The sequence below is a fragment of the Cydia pomonella genome, chromosome 13 (genome assembly GCF_033807575.1).
Source record: "Cydia pomonella isolate Wapato2018A chromosome 13, ilCydPomo1, whole genome shotgun sequence".
In the NCBI taxonomy this organism is placed as follows: Eukaryota; Metazoa; Arthropoda; class Insecta; order Lepidoptera; family Tortricidae; genus Cydia; species Cydia pomonella.
In genome coordinates, this window is record NC_084715.1 from 16,062,232 (window position 1) to 16,083,620 (window position 21,389).

General features: G+C 39.1%; 1 protein-coding gene across 1 annotated transcript in view; it reads left to right on the top strand.

Moving 5' to 3' along the window:
* LOC133524377 (protein flightless-1) overlaps positions 1-21,389 on the top strand; it is a 32,679-nt gene that overhangs the window by 5,915 nt on the left and 5,375 nt on the right. Inside the window, exons 6-21 of the mRNA XM_061860358.1 lie at positions 1,419-1,641; positions 4,004-4,245; positions 5,829-5,985; positions 7,482-7,614; positions 12,973-13,086; positions 14,232-14,414; positions 14,692-14,825; positions 15,170-15,341; positions 15,469-15,635; positions 15,755-15,881; positions 17,088-17,209; positions 17,898-18,108; positions 18,300-18,380; positions 19,227-19,406; positions 20,663-20,775; positions 21,091-21,241. Of these exons, the coding sequence (XP_061716342.1) occupies positions 1,419-1,641; positions 4,004-4,245; positions 5,829-5,985; positions 7,482-7,614; positions 12,973-13,086; positions 14,232-14,414; positions 14,692-14,825; positions 15,170-15,341; positions 15,469-15,635; positions 15,755-15,881; positions 17,088-17,209; positions 17,898-18,108; positions 18,300-18,380; positions 19,227-19,406; positions 20,663-20,775; positions 21,091-21,241 (2,510 nt within the window). The remainder of the gene's footprint in view (positions 1-1,418; positions 1,642-4,003; positions 4,246-5,828; positions 5,986-7,481; positions 7,615-12,972; positions 13,087-14,231; positions 14,415-14,691; positions 14,826-15,169; positions 15,342-15,468; positions 15,636-15,754; positions 15,882-17,087; positions 17,210-17,897; positions 18,109-18,299; positions 18,381-19,226; positions 19,407-20,662; positions 20,776-21,090; positions 21,242-21,389) is intronic.

Here is a 21,389-nt window from a genome sequence, read left to right on the forward strand (position 1 = left end):
ATTGGTCAGGCGAAAAGATTTTATCTTACTTACATTTAAACAAACGAACTGAAAACATGCATTAGGAGAATATAAAATAAGGATAGACCGTAAATATGGCGAACAATATTAATTCATAATTAATCAGTATGGGCTGCAGGTAACATACATCTCACAGCAGTGCCTCAAGTATGGACAGTCGAACCTATCCGCAATTGAGCGCAGGATGGGGTTAGGGCTGGTGCGCACCCTGTGCACCAGTGATCAGCATCGCTTGCGTATGGTCGCATAAAAGCAATCCATACGCGCCTCCGCAAATATCCCAAATGCGGGGCAGCCCTACCCACACCCTAAATGCGTTATTGTATTGAACCCGGAGGGCTCCATAGGTTTTCTACGTATAATACCTCCATAAGCTGCATGAGTATAAAGATGTACAAAAGGCTCTAAACAGTGTGACTTCTTAGAGTATTTTCGGAGTATTTTCTTCTTTATAGAGTATTTTCTCTGTTACTTAGAAATAAATAAAACTAGGTAACAACAGGCGATCTTTTCCAGAAACCTTACGAGTAGCAGGAAATCAACATTATAAACTTAATATTAGTGTCCGACCGAAGTTCCGACCGAAGTTTCGGTATTGGTAGGTTTCAGCATATAAATCAAGTTTAGGTCGAAGGTTCGGCTTCGGCGGAACCAAGAGCAAAACCGAACCTTCGGTTTCGACAAACAATTTGGTTTCAGTCACTACAATTTCCGTACACGTTACTAATAGACATTAGAGTTGCCTAGATTTGTGATGTTCTCGATCCTCACAGGCCTCTAGTACCATCGTCTACGCTGCGTAAACCTTATTGCTAAGATATAAGGTCCACGAACGTACGGTCGAGTACACAAACATCGCCACAATCCAATGTTCCATAAATATATTTACACGACCTTCTTGTCAGTAACCGCGACAGGAACTGCTATATGAATGATAACATTACATTGATACACATAAATAAAGTTGACCTTGGCTTCTTTGAAGCTTATTATAATAGAGATAGACTTAGGTATTCAATTTTATAGAATTGTTCAGTATTATTTTATAATAAAGTGAAATATATTGAATGATAAAAAAGAACCTACAACTCCTACAAGACAGTTCCTTAAAGTTTAGAAATGTTAACTTTTAATAATTTCGAAAATGTTAATTAACGGTAATTTAAATTGTCTTAATATACGTAAATTTTACGCGCATCTTTTTGTATAATATTGTATTAAAGCTTTTCATTTATTATCATATTTATTAAATATATAGTCGTGTAGTACCCGCAAACCAACCAAGCCTTATTGAACTTTCTGTGGGATAAAATAGGTTGATTTATGAAAGGTTTTAACGCGGTATCTATTTAATGTGTTCCGTAATTTATAAATTCTCATCTACAATTTCTTTCCAGCCATCGACAACTGGCAGAAGCTAGAAAGCCTGAACCTCTCCCGCAACAAACTGACGAGCCTGCCGCCTACTCTGTGCAAACTGCTTAACCTGAAGCGACTACATGTGGATGACAACCAGCTGGACTTTGAGGGCATACCGTCGGGGATAGGCAAACTGTGTAGTATGGAAGTGTTTTCCGCCGCTAACAACCTGTTGGAAATGATTCCTGAAGGATTATGTAGGTATGTTGTAACCATAGACTAATATTCTGGGTAGAGACTCTATATCGATGTTAACCAACTGCACTTCGAGGGTATACCATTGGGCAGAGGCAAATTGTATACTTGTGCAGCATGTTCGTGTTCTTCGCTGTAAATAACTTGTTGGACATGATTCCTGAGGGATTATGCAGGTATGTTCTTAACATAGACTGAGTAAACTGCTCTGAAGTGGCTGTAGATAATAACCAACTGGACTTCGACAGTATACCATCGGGCATAGGGAAACTGTGTAGTATATAGAGGTCTTCTCCGCCGCTAACAACTTGTTGCTCCTGAAGGATTATGCAGGTATATTATAGTCTAGCACATCTTTATTGGTTAAATTTATCAACTCGGCACGTATTCGCATTCACACGTAGTTGTTCTATAATTTATTATCCCACTTTTCTCGGTTATGTGCTAATCTCATCTTTATTTGCCACTCGGTAGATATTTAAATTGTTATGATGTGACTAATCATTAGTCATCACGAGTTTTTTGGAACTTATATACTAACCATCATAACATCATTTTATTTATCAGTGAAGGAAAACATTGTAAAGAAGACATTTTTAGCACATAATACATGCGTGCAGTTACTCAACCGCATCCCATGATTGAAAATAATGTAAATAATCATTCGATGAAATTCTACGCGATTTATGAAAAGAAATGTAACGCGAACCAATAAAACCCAACGTTCTCCGATTCCCAAGAAAGCATTTTTAAATTCATATATCCACTGAATTCTCTACATTGAACGTCTAGTGGATTCGATGCGTTCCCGCTAACTCATTTACAATGCTAAGTTATAAAACACTTTTCGTTTCAATGGTTTTCTAATGGATGTGATTGAAGAAACGTTTAAAGTTCCACATTATGTATATTGGAAGATGTTTTAGGGTTTTAGTATGAGTTTCTTAAAAATAGCAATAAACACTGTTTATAATTCTTCTACCGTCTGTGTGCAAATCTGGTGGTGCATAACTTCGGATAATTGCTAAGCTGCACAGTTTCTTTAATAAGTTCATTATTTATTTATTTTAATTTATATAGGAGCCGCCTAGTATAGTTAGGTTTTAAACATTGATCCCGGTGCGCAGTACGCGCCGCTGTGGGATACATCCAATATTGTTTAATAATCACGGAATATTACCAGTATAGACGAATATAATTTCGCATGGCAGCACGAACCACGAGATATGACCCATGAAAAAATACTATCTATACCTCCAGCTTTGCCCTTCGTGATAAAAGCGAACTTTACCGCTGAGAAATTGCATGGAGGAGGATGAATTCATTGACAAAGTCGCCATGCACTTTTACGGCTGATGGTACATTATGTTTTCTTATCGAGTAGAGCGCGCAAAAACATTATTGGAGAGATCTATTAAACATAAATAATACGACTAAAAATAGATTTATATTTTCATAATACACAAGACGCGTAATAAATTAATAACAGTGACAGTGTGTTGCATAACAAGAGTGAGAAAACCACACACACTTATAAAAAGTTACGCTTGCCGCTTGTACGCCCAATGATGCGTAAAGAAGATATTATGATTTCACAAATGAATGGTCACTAAATAATATTGGTCATTGCGTTCGTATCGTGTAATATTTTACATTATTAACTATACACTTATACTTGGCATTGCAGTGGCAGAGTATTTATATTATTTATTTTTTGTAACAAAGTGGTTTCTGAATTACGAAAAAAACTGCTTTAAACTTAGCATCTTACAACTTGTAGGTATATTATATAGATATTTAACCACATAACAATAAAAGTGATATAATATTTTTTGTAACGAGTGTAAATAAAAATGTAAATCGGGTCCTCTTTATTTAACTGAACCTTATTAATTCTTAACTCATTCGTGCCAGTTTTACGAGCGTAACCGATAACACGGGAAAACCCGTATGTATCGAAAAGCGCTTACGAACGGAGAACTCTCCTAGCAGGTCGCTGGCAATGAAAAAGGGGCGTATTTTGAAATTTGGCGCCCAATAAATTTCGCCGCTTCTGAAGTCAAAGAAAAAACTATTTAAAAAAATGCGGATGGCCCTAGAGTAAATACGCCCTTGCAATTAATGTGTTATAATGACTAAATTTATTCAAGAGTTCATTTCAAGTATTCGCTGTACCTGATCTAAACCAGAGGGGATAAGATGGCTTTCCTTTTGTTTGTTACCATAACTGTCACGTTTCAACAAGAATCGCTAAGTGCGAAGAGATGCATGCCACGTTAGGCGGCATAAGTGCAGCTACCCTATCCATGCTGTTATTCACTATTATTTTTAATGTTTCATTGAATTAAGATTTATTCATTTCCTACAGATGCGGGTCCCTCAAGAAACTAAACCTCAGTTGCAACAAGCTCATCACGCTCCCCGACGCCATCCACCTCCTCAGCGACCTGGAAAGCCTCCAGCTCCACGGGAACCCGGACCTGGTCATGCCACCTAAGCCTGTCGAGCGAGTCCGCGGCGCCGGCTTAGCTTATTACAATATAGACTTTTCACTGCAAGCCCAGTTGCAGCTGGCCGGGGCCGCTACGTCGGAGCCTGTCACACCTAGTAGTGAGTTTGAAACTTGTAGTACTTCATACTTCAGACATTTCTAGAGTCTTAGAACCCAGTGGTCGTGTCGCTTAAGCCTGGCGAGCTATTCCGCGGGGTTGTGCTAGCTTCTTACAACACTGACTTTTCACTGCAAGCGCTGTTGCAATCGGCCGGGCCAGCTACGTCATAGCCTGTCACACCTAGCAATGAGTTAACTTGTAGTATTTCATATAAGGGAACCTGTGGTAATGTCGCATAAGCCTGTTGAGTGCGTCCGCGGGACCGGGCTAGCGTATTACAACATCGACTTTTTACAGCGCAGTTGCAGTTGGCCGGGGCCGCTACGTCAGAGTCAGTGCCATCTAGCAGTGAGGTTTTACTATAAAGTCTTAATTTCATGAACTCGTAGATCTCGATAGCCTTATTAAATTTCTTGTATCTACATACTTCTTTTGGTCATACATACCTACATTTCAAGTTGGTACTTACCAAAGGGAATTGATTGTAATAGAGAGGTAAAGTCTAAGAAAAAAACGTGCCCCTTATTTTGACATCCAAAACAGATGGCGCTGTACTGCGTCATATGTTTTGCGGTCATTGGATTGTCAAATGTCAACTTTTGACAATCAGAGTTACCGCAAAATATATGGAGCTGTACATGCAGCGCCATCTCGTTTACATGTCAAATTCGAGGCACGAAAATGTCTTAGATTTTACGTATGTTACTCAATCAATGTATCTTTGCTACTTACACAGTAGTTGCATTCTCTTATATATTAAGATAGAATACTCTTTATTGGCACACCTCCGTACAAAGATACAAGAAAAGAAAAGAAATAATTGATGGACGTTGAGAGGGAGCGCAGGGCTCTATCAGTGAGAGGCAACATGTTGATCCGCAGGTTTGCAAAATGCACAACAAGTGTTAAAATAACCTTGTTCAGATCTTATTGCCAAACTTTTTACACTTGCAGCCTGTGGATCAACTGCACGAAAAAAGCCTATAGTGCGCTGCGCGTCCTCTACAATAACGCGTTCAGGATGCTGATGGGGCTGCCACGGTACTGCAGTGCGTCGGGGATGTTCGCGGAGGCATACACGGACGATTTTCATGCCATTATGCGCAAACGCGTCGCGTCCCTGATGCGTCGTGTTCGTGGTAGCCCCAACAGGCTCTTGAGCGCGGTCGCAGGGGCCCATGACAGCCCGATATTTGGCCACTGGGCGAAATCTCACGCGCCACATGCCAACTACGACAAATAATAATTAGTTTAATATAATGTGATTGATAATTTTAATTTAATTTATTTGATAATTTTAATGTAATTTAATTGATAATTTTGATTTAATAATGTTAATTTAATGTAAATATTTTGATTGTTTGTTGTTTTGTGTGTTATGGATATTTTCCGAAATAAATGCTTTTTATTTTTATTTTTTTTATTTTTTTATTAGTAGGCAGATACCAGGCGGTCTTATCGCTAGAGAGCGATCTGTTCCAGAAAACCTACATACTGTGTGATCTATAATTTAGTTTTCAAGATCAATGTTGTGTGTTATTTAGTTTTCAAGCTCAATTTTAACAATCTGTTTTTATGCAGGTGTAAAATCAGACCCGATCGCGCGCAAGCTGCGTTTGCGTCGCGGCCGCACCGAGGCCACGGGGGGAGAACGAGAGTCCGCTATGATACTCCGTGGCATGCAGGAGCAGGCTAACACGCAAGCCAATGTCGAGTTACCTCCCAACAGCGAGCTCAAGTGAGTGCTATTATCATTCGCTTACACTCCATTTAGACGGTTCAAGAAGTCAAGAACTTCCATGCACTCGACACATTGCTAACTACAGAGTACAGTGAATTCAGTCGATCGACCAAATACCGCAATGTAACGAAAGCGCTCGCAAGTTATTGAAACATCTAAATGGGGCTTGTTTAAACTTTAACGATATTTACACATTATCAACTAATACAAACGGGACTTAATCGCGTATTAAGATTTAAATTTAACTCCGACGTTTCGAGGAGGGCGTTGTCCCCGTGGTCTCGGAGATAACTTATAAACTAAGTAGCTACTCACAAAATACACTTACGTACCCACCCACCACCACCACCTACGAATTCCATCAAAAAATATCTTACTTTTCGAGTAAATTGGCTGTGACATACGGACAGACACTTACCATACTTAAGGCCATAATGCAGGTGAAGCATACTATAAATAAACATAAAAAGCTATGTAAACTTAACTATGTGGTTAAAACGATAGGCAGATGAATACAAGGCAAAGAAATCAAAGATATTTAGTTCAGAAGATGTACAAGCATTCCTAAATCAGGCACCCGATGAGATATATCTGGCTGGCCACAAAGGTAACTAAGCCTAGTGTTAATTCTAAAGGTTCGTTCAGAAACGTGCTTTCGTACTTTTTTTAAAGTAATAATAATAATAATAATTCAGCCTATATACGTCCCACTGCTGGGCACAGGCCTCCGAACATGATAAAAAATAACATAACATCTTTAAGTAACATGATAAAAAATATAAATGTATGGAGTATCTGTTTTCTATTAAAACCGAGTTAAAATATAGCGAAATAGTAATATAAACACGGTAGTTTTAGTTTTTGTCTTCTTTACTTATAATTTCTTTAAAAATAAAACTTTGTTTTTTTTTTGTTTATTATTATTATTTTTTAATATTACGTCGGTGGCAAACAAGCATACGGCCTGCCTGATGTTAAGCAGTCTCCGTAGCCTATGTACACCTGCAACTCCAGACGAGTTACATGCGCGTTGCCGACCCTAACCCCACCCCCCTCGTTGAGCTCTGGCAACCTTACTCACCGGCAGGAACACAACACTATGAGTAGGGTCAAGTGTTATTTGGTTGCGGTTTTCTGTAAGGTGGAGGTACTTCCCCAGTTGGGCTCTGCTCTAGATCTGGAATGACATCTGCTGTGCTGTGCCCTACCACACAAGGCGAGATGACATTCACATTGCCCATACCTCTCTTTTGGACGTAGTTTAAGGACATACCCGGGTCCAATTATTATTATTATTTCATTGCATTATTGGTTTAATATTATTTCATTGCATGTTTGAGAAAAGCACTATACATACCTCGGCGGGAAATATGGGGTTGCCCGCCTCAGACCTATGCGGCCGTCTATGTCTTCGGCCGGCAACCCCTTTCGTACCGGCCTCGGTAGTAATGTACTATTGTATTGTATTTTCTATAATAAGTGTATGATTTTAGGCCTAAACGCTGGGACGAGAGCTTAGAGAAGCCGCCGCTGGACTACTCGGAGTTCTTCGACGAAGATACGGGACAGACGCCCGGCCTGCAAGTGTGGGAGATCGAGAACTTCATACCCGCGCCCGTGGAAGAGGTAATGTTGGGTTCCGATTGTGATTGTAGGTGTAGCGCTGGGACGCCTAGCGAAGCCGCTGTACCTGGAGTTCTTCGAGAACACGGGACTGAGGCCCGGCGTGTATCGATAACTTCATACCCGCGCCCGTGGAAGAGGTACGAACAAACAGCACCCCTTACCACCATTATACTGCCTCATCTCATTGTTACATGACTTTTCAGTTAACGCTAGAGTAGCCGACTCCCCATTCCAGCAGCATTTTGCCGCCCATAATAAACATGATTTGGGATTAACTTTTGTTATAATATAAATCAAAAATGATTAGAAAAGGTACGGGCGGCAAAATGCTTAATTGCTCATAGCGCGAGCACTTGCGGTTAACGAAATAACAATCCAAAAATATTATTCGGGATCATATGTTTTACTAACTGACATAAATAATGCTATTTGTTTAGTTTGTCGTCCCAATTTCCTGGTAGATGGCGCTGTTCCAGACGCAAACTAAGTAATGCTAGTTTATCATAGAATCTATATAAGAAACTGTCACATTTCAAAATAAATGTTTGGTAACGTAGCAACTTATTCAAACACTATTTGTATTAAAACGATATTAAAAATGGGCCGCCTTTTAAATATTTAGTTATTCAGATCTAGCCAAAATATTCTTAAGGTGGTTCGATTAGGTTACCCAAAGCTTAAACCTCACTAGATGGCGCCACAATTGCAAATTTTGAGTTTTAATTTTTTTGTGGAGTAGTCTTGGTATTTCTATACTGTAAATTATGTTTAGCGCACTCATTAAATAAATATTGAACTATTACAACAAACATTGAACACTTCATTGTACAAAAACTACCCCTTAATGTCGACAGAATGTTTCTTGACTCTTTTTCTAAGTATCACTCACACATTCAAACAGTCTTACTGGGATCCTTGTAGTAGACAATTTGGCACAGCGTGAGTAGGCTTCAATAGCGTTGCGGTATGTACGTGGAAATACATGCAAGAGGATGTGGGTTCGAGACTCATTAATTTTTTTTTTGTTATCAGTATTATCAAGTAGGTACCTATTATTAATAAATTATTTTATGAGAAATATGAGCGTTTTCCATAAAAATATTAAAAATCTGATTCTCACACATCATGATATTTTTGGGTTCTTCCAACTCAGAATCACTAGCATAATCAATCCTCGTGTTAAAAAAACCCGAAAATTTGTATTGAAATTTTAGTTTTACATTGAAATTTCTTTCACACTAAAATGTGACGTAATGGTATGGATATTTTAGGATATCTTTTTTTAATGCTAGGGTGGAGAAGAGTCTAAGTAGAATGAACCTAAGAAAGTCCAAATTTGTAAGTCAGATTTTCCGGTATTTTTTTCAAAAAAAACGCTGTTTTGTTCTAAAATTAAAGCAATCCCTTACTGCCTTTAAAAAAGTAGGTACTATTTTACAGTAGAATTAAAACATTTTTTTTACGATACATTTAATTAAATTACAGTGAGTTACAAAATTGCATGGCCTTCTATTTATAACCATTATAAAAAGAAATGAGATATTTACCATGTTTGTATATATTATTGATTTCCCGATATTTTGACACAACTAGAAGTTTCACACAATGCCTAGAGATAGAAAATTATTTATTTATTTTATTTATTGTCAATTTCATTCAACGGATCACATCATATCCAATGTATGTGTTTATGTATTGCATTGTTTTCTACCTATTTGGTTATTAAATTCTGTTACTTCAATAATATTTATCTACATAAAATATACCAACGAAAGTTTAATAAAGTATAAATTAAAATGAAGTACACAAAATCAGGAATTACATATGACAATATCATTCAAAATCGCCTCCTCTGGCTTTGACACAGGCCCTCAAACGACGAGGCCAGTCATCAATAGCGGCACGCACGATTGTCATGTCTAATTCCGTCACTGTCTTAACTATGGCCCGCTTGAGGGAGTTAAGATTTGTGTGGGGTTTAGCACAGGCTTTCTCCTCAATAACCTGCTATATGGCATAATCCAGGGGGTTAAGGTCCGGGCTGGAGGACGGCCAGTCTTCGTGGGCAATAAAGTCAATTAAGTTCCTTCGAAACCAGGCTTGAGTTGTTTTTGCCTTATGTGCAGGAGCTGAGTCCTGTTCAAAGATCCATGGCTGGTTTTGAAATAGGGTGTGGCTTAAGGGCTTCACTATTGGTTCGAGAACGGTTTCCAGTTTCCGGTTTTCACACCTTTTTCACAGAAATGAATCTGTGTTAGCCCTGAGTATGACACACCCAAAATCATGTTTGGCGGGTGCCCACATTTGTGCAACGCAATAGGGTTGTTTCCATCTACAAATCTTAGGGCATAATTGTATCCCAAAAATTTTTTTGGATTATAAGAACATGTTAAACTACTTTTAGGGGACCTGTAATGACCATATTTTTGTAAATATTGAATTTAAAATATCTTTTGGCACACGTCACGTGACCAAACTCGAAACGTCATTGAAGATTCTGATGACGTCACAACTCTCGGATTGACACTGTTGACAGTTAGGCGATTAACAACAAATGACAAATATCAGTTGACAGTTCGTATCTTCTACGTGTGTATGTAGTTATGTGTCAAACCATAAACTGTGACGTCACACAATTTTCAAAGAGCGTTTTGGGCGCGAAAGCATCTGTCAAAATATATTTTGTTAATTTAACATATTTAAAGCCATTTTTAGTATAAAAGCTGAATTTTAGGGCAACTTTTAGTTAATATAGAAAGTAATACAAGCGTTTAAAAAAATTGGAATACGATTCTCTTTTAGGCCCCAATTCATTACTTATAGATACGACGAGATAAGCGTTATGTGTGGTATATAATTATAGCTCACAAATCCACCACATTATGTCATTTTTTATTTTTTCGGTAGCATTTGTTTTAACGGAAATAAAAAGGTTGCAAATCGAGTAACAGAACTTCAGAACAGATATCATTTGATATTTACCAGTCGCTTTTCGGTGAAGGAAAACATCGTGAGGAAACTGGACTAATCCCAACAAGGCTTAGTCTTACCCTCTGGGTTGGAAGGTCAGATGGCAATGGCAGTGGCTTTCGTAAAAACTAGTGCCTACGCCAAATCTTGGGATTAGTTGTCAAAGCGGACCCCAAGCTCCATTGAGCCGTGGCAATATGCTGGGACAACGCTAGGAAGAAAGAAAGAAATCGAGTAACAGAACTTAGTAACCAACTAGGTATAATAGTTATGATGTAAATGTCCATATCATGTTGGAGTCATATATGTATTAGCCAACTAATTATTCAAGATCAATACACTTAGCTCCCTTAGGTATTCGCCTAAGTACAATCTCGGGCTAAATTGAGTTTTATAAAAGTGAACTAGTTTCTAGGTCATATTTTCTATGAATTGGTCATTTTTGTAGACTCCAATTACAGTTACACTTTTCCTGGTTTTTCGCGGACCAGAATATCGATGATTTTTGTAGCTTGATTTAGACGTTGCTATCATTTTCAATCCAAAAACACATAAAATCACAATTCAGAACATGCGGCAGCGTTGTTTTCTATCAAGTACCTCAAGCACCAGGGCGGCTACCGGGAAAATCGAAATTCGTCAATTTCGGCCATTTTTCTCTGTCACTCTAATTACGTCTTAGTGAGAGTAAAAGAGAAAGATCCCCGCAATTTGCGAATTTAGGTTTTCGCAGTAGGCCCCCAGGTCCTGTCAAGTTTCAGCAGTGTTGCCAGGTGAGCGGAAGAGAATTATCGTACTTGAGTGTCAATATTATTGTACCGTTGAAAAAAATATCGTACGCCAATCAAAAAGGCAGCCCCTAAAAATGTCTAGCAAAATAAGTTTAAATTTCCAATTAATAATAAAAAAAAGACAATTTTCGTCTAAATTGCGCAAAAAATCTGTTTATGTTTGTGTATTTTTGGGATAGACTCAAACGGTATACAGGAAATTGTGACATTTTAAACTTTAAACGTACACCAAGGAGCCGAACACCCAAAAGATACTAATTTTAGCCTATTTCTGAGATAAAGTGTCATATTTTGCTTCAAATTACTAGACTTTTAAGGTGGCATCATCCAAGGGCTGAAATTATAGTACTTTAGTGTACGATAATGCTCTTTGGAACATTACGTCATACCGGGGCCCAAATTATCGTACATGTACGACAATTATCGTACGCCTGGTCACACTGAGTGTCAGTGTCGACAGAGTCAGCTAAAAACGCGTCAAACATCGCAACGTCGCGCCGATGCATGGAGTGGCAACGCCGCAATGTATTTGTACACGACATTTGTCACACACACATGAGTAAAATTTATAAAAATATAACGTTGATTATTGCATGATTTCTGTATGAAACAAAGTTTTTCTATTAATTTAGCGCAAATGAATATTCGAAAGTAGATAGATGCGCAACTATTTATGTAATAATATTGTGTAATTAATTAATAAATAGCGATTGTTTTTTGTATGAAAATCGAACCACCTTAATATTAAAATCCTATATTTTAATCGTTTGGAATTTTATAAACTGACAATTTCTTTATTACTTTATTGAAAACTAATATTTCAGAATATGCACTCCTAAGGGCTCCTCTACATGATGGCCCAGCGTAGGCCAGCCTAAGGGACGCAGCTATGCGGTGGAAGGAAATAGCAATGTCACTTGCTCCCTCTAACGCATAAATGCGTCCCTTGGACTGGCCGACGCTGGGCCATCGTGTAGAGGAGCCATAACACTCAAGATTACTATGTACACACAAAAAGTACAAGGTAAATGGATCCATATGACATATGGACCCAAAACAAAATGATAAAAAAAAAAAAACAATTTGAAATTCCGTTAATTGGGGGTTCAACCATATCTTATTTTATCTTTCAAGGGGTTGGGAGGAAGTCTTCATAGTTCTTACGTAAGATCACAATGATGCGCAAAGTCAAGATTATATTACACTTACCCGGTGGGTTTTGAGCCTCTGCAGTGATCAAAATCTTTGCAAAGATCAGAACGAAAAACTTGAAATTTAAACCGAACTTGATCATTACCAAAAAAATAAAAAATACTTTTCATTCTTACATAATAAATATTAAACAGGTGGCAGGGGGTTGGCCTATTCTTATTTTTTCTTACATAGGGCGGGTGGGGGTAAAAAACTGGCAAAAATCGTCTTACGTAATAAATGAATGGCGCCTACCTGTTATTGTCAAATACTAGTACGATTAGTGGTTACGATACTACGATCGAACACTAGGAACTGATTGTTTCCTTCTAACGTAGTAGTTATTTATACATACGTAGTAATAATAAGATTATGTCAGCTCGTATGACAACATCCATTGTTGTAGGTGGCGCAAGGCAAGTTCTTCGAGGGCGAGTGCTACATCATTCTGAAGACTTCGCTGGAGGAGCAAGGGCAGCTCACCTGGGATATTCATTTTTGGATTGGATCTAAAGCCACGGTAAGAAACAGCAGTGTAACCTCGGGTAAGTCCCAGTGTACTTGTACAAGTACAATTCGAATTCGAGCTTTGAACTATTATAAAAATAAAAAAATCGCCCTGGGACATACGATATTCAGAAGTTTCGTCAGCTGACAACCAAACCTCACTAATTACCGCCACCAGTTCATAACCACAGTGAATCGTATTCAATTCAATTCAATTCCACTGACGGTTTCTAAAATTATGGAATCGCCTTTTGGCTTTTCTGTCAGCTTCATTTTAGTTTATGCATTTTTTTTTTCGATGTACGCTAGAATGTTACTGGGGAACACATTATATTACAAAAACATTTTGACTCTGAATTTTGGTCCTGGGTACTGGACGCCTTGGTCACATTTTCTTTCGTATATGACGTCTGTTAATGTTGTGGTAGTGTAGTTAATGGGGTGGAATGGTCCGGCAGTGTGAAACATATTCGTCTTAGTTTTCGAAGAGTATTCTCTTTTTTTTCTATTGAATAATTCCTTTGTGACATATTGATCAACTAACAATATCGACGATTTTATATTATTCCATACGATGACGCCATTAATGTTTTTTTTTTTTTTTTTATTATAGGACAATATTACACAAATTGACTAAGTCCCACAGTAAGCTCAATAAGGCTTGTGTTGAGGGTACTTAGACAACGATATATATAATATATAAATATTTATAAACACTTAAATACATAGAAAACACCCATGACTCAGGAACAAATATCCATGCTCATCACACGAATAAATGCCCTTACCAGGATTTGAACCCGGGGCCATCAGCTTCGTAGGCAGGGTCACTACCCACTAGGCCAAACCGGTCGTCAAATCTTATGACGATAACGTACCAAGAAAAATGTATCGAACTTTCACATCGTTCTATTAGATTAATAATTCTACTTGCCTCGATATCAGTGTGAACTCTAATCGTCCCGATATCGTATACCGTTTTCGATAGTCTAAACAGACATTTAAATTTCAAAGTCCTCCCGTCATAGATGCGATAATTTTGGTATCTGTACCAAAATGAATGGGATGAATAGGATCAAAATGAAATTTGCTCAGGTGGGTCTTTTTCCGGATTCAAAATGTAAAAAAAGACTTGTAACAATTTAAATTTAAATTCAGTTGGACAAAGGCGCATGCGCCGCCATGCACGCCGTGAACCTGCGCAACCTGCTCGGCGCGCGGCGCACGCAGCGCCACGAGCAGGGCGACGAGTCCGAGGAGTTCCTCGCCCTGCTCCCCGCGCCGCCCGTCTACATCCAGGGCGCGCACACCGCCTCCGGCTTCTTCACCGTGGACGAGCCGGTCAGTTCCATACTTCATTCTTAACGGCTTGCCCAAGCCCCGTATCCTATTTCTACAATCTTAAATAGAGTCACAAAAGGCGTTAGAGCCGCCCGCACCTGGAACTTAAATCAGCATGCTCCAAAATAGAATCGCAAGAATTCCCTATGTCAAGAGTAAGCTGCAAAGGTGGTAAGGAATATCAAAGAATGCCATGTAAAAACGATTGACATCATATAATATAATATATATTATGTCCCATAAAGATACCTGTTCTGATTTTCTTGTTTGTCGACAGCGCTACGTGACCCGTCTATACCGAGTGCACGCGCACGGCAGCGGCGTCCACTTGGTCCCCGTCGAAGTGTCCGCCGCCTCGCTCGATCCACGCCACGTGTTCATCCTGGACACCGGTCTCATTATATACCTGTGGTAACTATCAATGATTGATTGATTGATTTATTTATTTATTTATTGGTAAAATCGTTGTTTTACAAGTCAGGATTACATTAAATATTTACATAATAAGATTAAATAACTAATAATATTTAACTGATGAAGCTCTGTCAAACAAATCAAATGCGATGGAAGGGAGCGAACATTTGTAACTAGCTTTTGTTAACATGCTTTGTGTATATGTTATTTTTTTGACGTGGAAGACGTTTATATAGGTAAAACAGGCTTGTATAGTAATTAGCAATTAAAAAAGAAGAATTAAGGTTTAGTGTGATATTTTAGAAGAGATAAACCCGCTAAAGTCACCGTTTTTATCCTAGGTACGGTAAAAAAGCGAAGAACACGCTTAAGTCCAAGGCGCGCCTGTTCGCAGAGAAGATCAACAAAGAAGAGAGGAAGAACAAGGCCGAACTAATAGCTGAACCACCGGGCAAGGAACCTAAATCTTTCTGGCAGACTTTAGGATATGAGGGCGACGCATTTGTACCGGAGGTAAGATTTAAGGTCTTCTAATATTTTGAGATATCTAAGGTCAACGTGGAGATGACCAGCATATAATTTTTTTGTAACTTGTAGATGTAAATACGGTTCTGGGTATATAACTTCTCTTTGATGACAGGAGCATGTGCCAGCAGACTTCAGCTGGCTCCCACCTCGCCTATACCGCGTAGAGCTCGGTATGGGCTATTTGGAGCTACCGCAACCCGAGGCAGCTCCACTAGCGCGAGGCGTTCTAGCTACACGCAACGTGTACATATTGGATGCACATCGTGACGTGTTCGTGTGGTAAGTACATAGTAGACATCAACTGTACCGCTCAAAGTGTTTTATAACCGCAAATTATTTCTATACATACATGTAAAGATTTTCTGAGTTTTGTACTAATGAGTTTCATTTCCCACCAGGTTCGGTAAGAAGTCTTCCCGGTTAGTGCGTGCGGCCGCTGTCAAGCTAGCGCAGGAGTTATTTAACATGGTGGAGCGTGTTGAGTATGCTCTCGTTACGCGCCTACAAGAAGGCACCGAGACCCAGGTACATTTTAGACACAGAGTACAAAGTTGTGTAGTAAATTGTGCAATGGGACTGTTAAAAAGACACCTAAGGTTGCCACGGTAATTATGTCTTTACTTGGAACTGAACGTGGAAAATAGACCGAAACACATTTAAGCCTTTACCGCATACAAAGCCATATATGGCTTATATGATAATCAACTCTACTGACTGCTATTAAAGTCCGTATTTCAACAAATATTTTTATTAGGGCTTGTGGACAAATCACGCGAGGTTTTTTCGGCTACTATTTACACCACCTCCCCCCTATCGAACTTCGCGTGATTTGTGCACAAGCCCTTACATGCGGTAAAGGGCACGGGAAAAACCTCGATATTAATGGTGAGACTGTGCGTTTCAAGCGAATTTGTACTTGTGTTTTCCTAGATCAAAGCATCGTGTTCGTAAAACGTTACGCCCTAGTTGCCCAGTCACGTCATCCATGTCCGTAGCGGGACGCATTGCAACCGTTATATGTAATATAATTCCTTACATTGTAATTGGTGACTACTGCAGAGTGTCTACTCCAGAACAAAGATACATTGATTAAGATGCGTAAAATCTAATTCAATTTCGTGCTTCGAATTTGCCGGGTTAACAAGATGGCGCTGTACAGCTCCATACATTTTGCGGTAATTCTGATTGTCAAAAGTTGACATATGACATCTCAGTGACCGCAAAAAATATGGCGCAGTACAGCGCTAAGTGTTTTGGATATCAAACTGAGGGGCACGTTTTTCTATTAGACGTCTCTATTACAATAAATTCTCTTTGATCCGGAGCAATGCTGCAGCTGCACAGTATACTTAAGTGGTGTGGCCTAGCCTTCTTGTTACAAGTTTTTATTTTTTTCTTGCAATGTACCTATGTATGTATGTAACTATGTTTTTACGGGTCAAATCTTGCAAGTTGAATTTAACCCACTTCGCGACTTCCAATGAAGCTGAAAATTCGGGTGACAATGCAATATTATGATACCATCGAGCTGATCTGAGACAGGAGACAGACCTCTGTGATAAAACAACCCAAACTACTTGTGTTTACGGTTTTTGGAATTGTCTCTAGGAGTATTAGTTGCGCGTGGAAAGAAAAGTACAGTCAGCGATAAAAGCTTGTACCAACGAAATTGTTGCCAATAACTCATTATGAAATCAGAATAGTTAAATGAGTGGTTGTATGAACGTGCAGATATTCAAGACGTATTTCTTGGGCTGGGAGGAGGTGATCGCCGTGGACTTCACGCGCACGGCCGAGTCGGTGGCGCGCACCGGCGCCGACCTCGCCAGCTGGGCCAAGCGGCAAGAAACCAAGTTAGTATTACTCTCACTTAACCGATTCATTTATCCTGGGTACTCCGAATTACTTATTAACGCCATTACTTTACTTATTTATGGCCCGCGGAACGGAAATGGGAGTACCAAAGGCCAACCGATGCGGCCCGCAAAAATAAAGCGGGAGAGCCGGAGTCCTAGGCGTGTCCCTCGGAACAAAATTTTGGGGACTCCTGAATACAATATGCATAGATGATTTTAAAAAACGCCACCTTTTCCTTTCTTTTCCAAGTATAACATGTACTTGGAAAAGAAAGGCCAAATTTCACCTTCCCATTCAAACGAAGATTCGTTCTCATTTTAAAATTACGTGTTGGATTATAATTAAACTTTGCACATACAATGACATGAGGTATATCTAGTCCTGTAATTAGTTTATATTGCTCCAGTTTATAAACGAAATAGAGCAATAACTACTTTTGTATGAAACACTTAAATTCGCTTATTTTTTAACTATAGAATTTGAACTAATTACAGGACTAGATATAGCTTATTCTCTTGTAAGTACAAAGTTTCAGAGTAATCTAGCTAGTCCTAGTAGTGTATGAGAGCGTAACTACGTTTGTATGGAGAACCGAGCTTGCTGGGGACCTTTGAGCTATTCTGTACTTGTCCTTTACCCATGTACTTTTCTTTATTAACTCAATTATATTATTTTAATTACTAGAGCGGACCTGTCAGCGCTATTCACACCGCGTCAACCATCAATGCCAGCGACAGAAGCCAAAACGCTCGCCGACGAATGGAACGAAGACTTAGAGGCCATGGAGGCGTTCGTACTCGAGGGACGCCACTTCGTGCGCTTACCGGACTCGGAGCTAGGCGTGTTCTACTCGCAGGACTGCTACGTGTTCCTGTGCCGGTACATCCTGCCTGCGGTTAGTATTAAAAATATCCAATTCCAATTCCCCGAAGGTGAAGGGCCCCTTCGACCACGCCTAGCTGCCACTAAACATCGATTCCAGGTTCAAAAATGAACTTAATTGTCAGATCACAATGTATTACTATTCGATTTTTAATGAGTAATGGTAATAGAACGTGGTGTTTTATATCTATGTCTCTTTCACAGCCGGAAGACGAAAGCGAGAGCTCCAACGGTGACGAAGAAGGAGACGCGGACGCGGTCACGTGGGTGGTGTACTTCTGGCAGGTAGGTGTCACTCTCAGGTCACATTACTTCAAATATTTATTCATTATTAATGTGTAAATATCGTGAAAGTTTAAATCGGTGAGTTATTCATTGCGCTTTCAATCCATTGCAAATTTGTATATTATCATTTTGGTAAATTAATAATAATCTGAACAGAAAAAACCTTTATTCTGTTCAGATTTTTAGACAAGATCTTTCTCCTTATGTCTATAAATATATCTACAAATTAGTACGCATCTCTAGCCAGTATTAGATTGAATGAAAGTATCCAACAAAATTCCAGACTGATTGAATTTCAAGGTATTTTCGATTTAGCCATTTTCCGTTTGCAAGATTTGTTTCCGCCTTTCATGTCAGTTAGAATAAATTTATTAATTTATTTTTCTACTCGTCGACTGTGAATTAAGATTTGGTATACCTAACTATAATTGCGTACTTTTCATGTATGGGCTCCCAACTCAACTATAATATTCATTTCGATACGCTGTAGTACCTGTAAAAAAATGACCAATCACGTGCCGACGCGCTCCCATAGAAAAGACTAAACGGGCGCGGGGCGGGACTAAATACTTGCCAATTTTCATTATATATTTAGGTTTTATAGTAAAAAAAGTATTATTTTAGGTGACTCGTAGAAATAGTATTGTATACAATAGTGATATAATCAAGCTTTTCAGTCTCGTACCTTACTTAGGCAACTCAGCGAGTTTCGTTGCCTAAACACGGTACTCGACTGAAAAGCTCTCTATTATATCAGGATTGTAATACTATTTTAAAAACATGAAATACGCCACGCCACGCCATTTGGTAGTATCCCGCTGCTTCTACACTGTTGAACAATTTCAGGGCCGGCGCGCTCCCAACATGGGCTGGCTGACGTTCACGTTCGGGCTCGAGCGCAAGTTCAAGCAGCTCTGCAAGCGGCTGGAGGTCGTGCGGACGCACCAGCAGCAGGAGAGCCTCAAGTTCATGTCGCACTTCCACCGCCGGTTCATCATACGGGACGGCAAGAGGAATCAGCCGCCGGTAAGCGGACTATCTGATTTAGCTCCGACATGATAGGTTTTTAGGGTTCCGTACCAAAAAGGTACAAAAGGAACCCTTATGGTGCGGCTTTGTCCGTCCTTCCGTCTGTCACAACGCTAAATATCTCGAGAACCACTTAAGCTATCGATTTGAAATTTGGATTAGTTATGAACAAGGCTAACCCTGTGTGATTGAAAGTATTATTATTTTATTTTATTTTTATTAGCTATGGAAAATGCCCAATATGAAGAGGGGGCAAAATTTTAAAGTCTAGTGACTAGGTCAAGTGGGATGTTATTTGAAAGAGCTCAAAATGTACATTCCAAATGAAAATATAATCAGACCTCTATCTTGGTGAAGTTTCTTTTAATCAACAAATAACACTTGAAATTTCTATAACTCTTCAAGTGGCATATGTCGTTTTAGAGTTGACGGAATTTTGATTTTATTTCAATTATTCAAATTTGAAAATTAAATGACATAATCGGTCGGGAGTCGACTGCCTACCACTCCAATGGTTAAGATTCCGTTAAAGACTGTTTTTTTTCAAATAAAAGAACAATTTTTGAAATCGGTTCAAATGAAAGATCCAACCCCCCCAGAACGCCATTTGACTTTGATCTTTATTCTTTTACTGATATGTGTTCAATTTGTTAAATATCAAAAAGTGACGCCATCTAATAGATCAAAGGCCAAAGGCATGGCAGCGTTCAGCATTCGAGCGATGGCACCATAACCTTTAGGTTGTGCCCGGTAAGATGGCGCCACTTTTTGATATTTAACACATATCAGTGAAAGTATAAGGATCAAAGTCAAATGGCGTTCTAAAAGTTTTAATCATTTGTCGAAAGATGGTAGTAAAGTTACGAGACTACAAAGTTTTCTTTGACAATACAACTCTATTTCAAATTCTCTTTGATTGTATATGTCGGCGGCATAAAATATAAATAATTAAGTTCCTGTGTAATTTCTTATTTTGACGCTAGTCACATTAAACCGATAGATAAATGGTATAAATTCATTAGGTTGCTTCAGATTCCCGAAAGGCAAACTGTCCAGAAATAGGTACGTCGACTCAGGGAACGAGACAATGATTTTCACGTTTCACAATATGCCTAGGAATTTCATAATCTGGCGGATATTGCAATCAGCCGCCGACATATAACACTGATAAAATATGATGCTAAGACAAGAAAGATAAACCTAATGATAAACCACTTATTGATGCGTAATGATTAAATTCGTGTATATTGCAGGAGGGCGGCAAGCAACCTGTGGAACTGTTCGAGCTGCGCAGTAACGGATCCGCGCTCTGCACGCGCCTCGTGCAAGTGAAGGCTGATGCGGCACAACTGAACAGTGCCTTCTGGTTAGTAGTCATTACTCATATAGGTGAGATATTGTGTTTTATTTTCCACCATTACTCATATAAATGAGATGGAGAGATGTTTCCAGGGACAACCGGGTAAGAACCACTGTTATAAACAGACCAATTTCATGTTGACTTGACTAGTCATATTTAATTTACTTTTAAGAACCACGTCTCTCAATGCCTAAGATGTTAAGGGGTCCGTCGTATGGATGGAAGATTGTTTCAGTTACATTTTCACATTTTCCTTACCTTTTTGACAACCCTAACTTTCAGCGTTATAATTTTGTTAATATCGCACATAATCCTTGACAGTTACATCTTAAACGTGCCACTAGAGGGCGCCAACGACACTTCATCGGCCATAGTGTACGCGTGGATCGGCAGCAAGGCCGACGCCGACTCCGCCCGCCTCATCGAGCACATCGCCGAACACAAGTTCAACAGTCCCTGGGTCAGCCTGCAGGTACAGTGTTTACTAATTTTAGGTCAAATTCCAACGCCTCATATTTAGAATCAAAGCAAAATAGTTTTTCTCTTTTAGTTTCATTCGACGCGGCAAACGCATTAGCAAGGCAAGGCAAGTACTCCACACGTGCAGCAGTTGTGATACA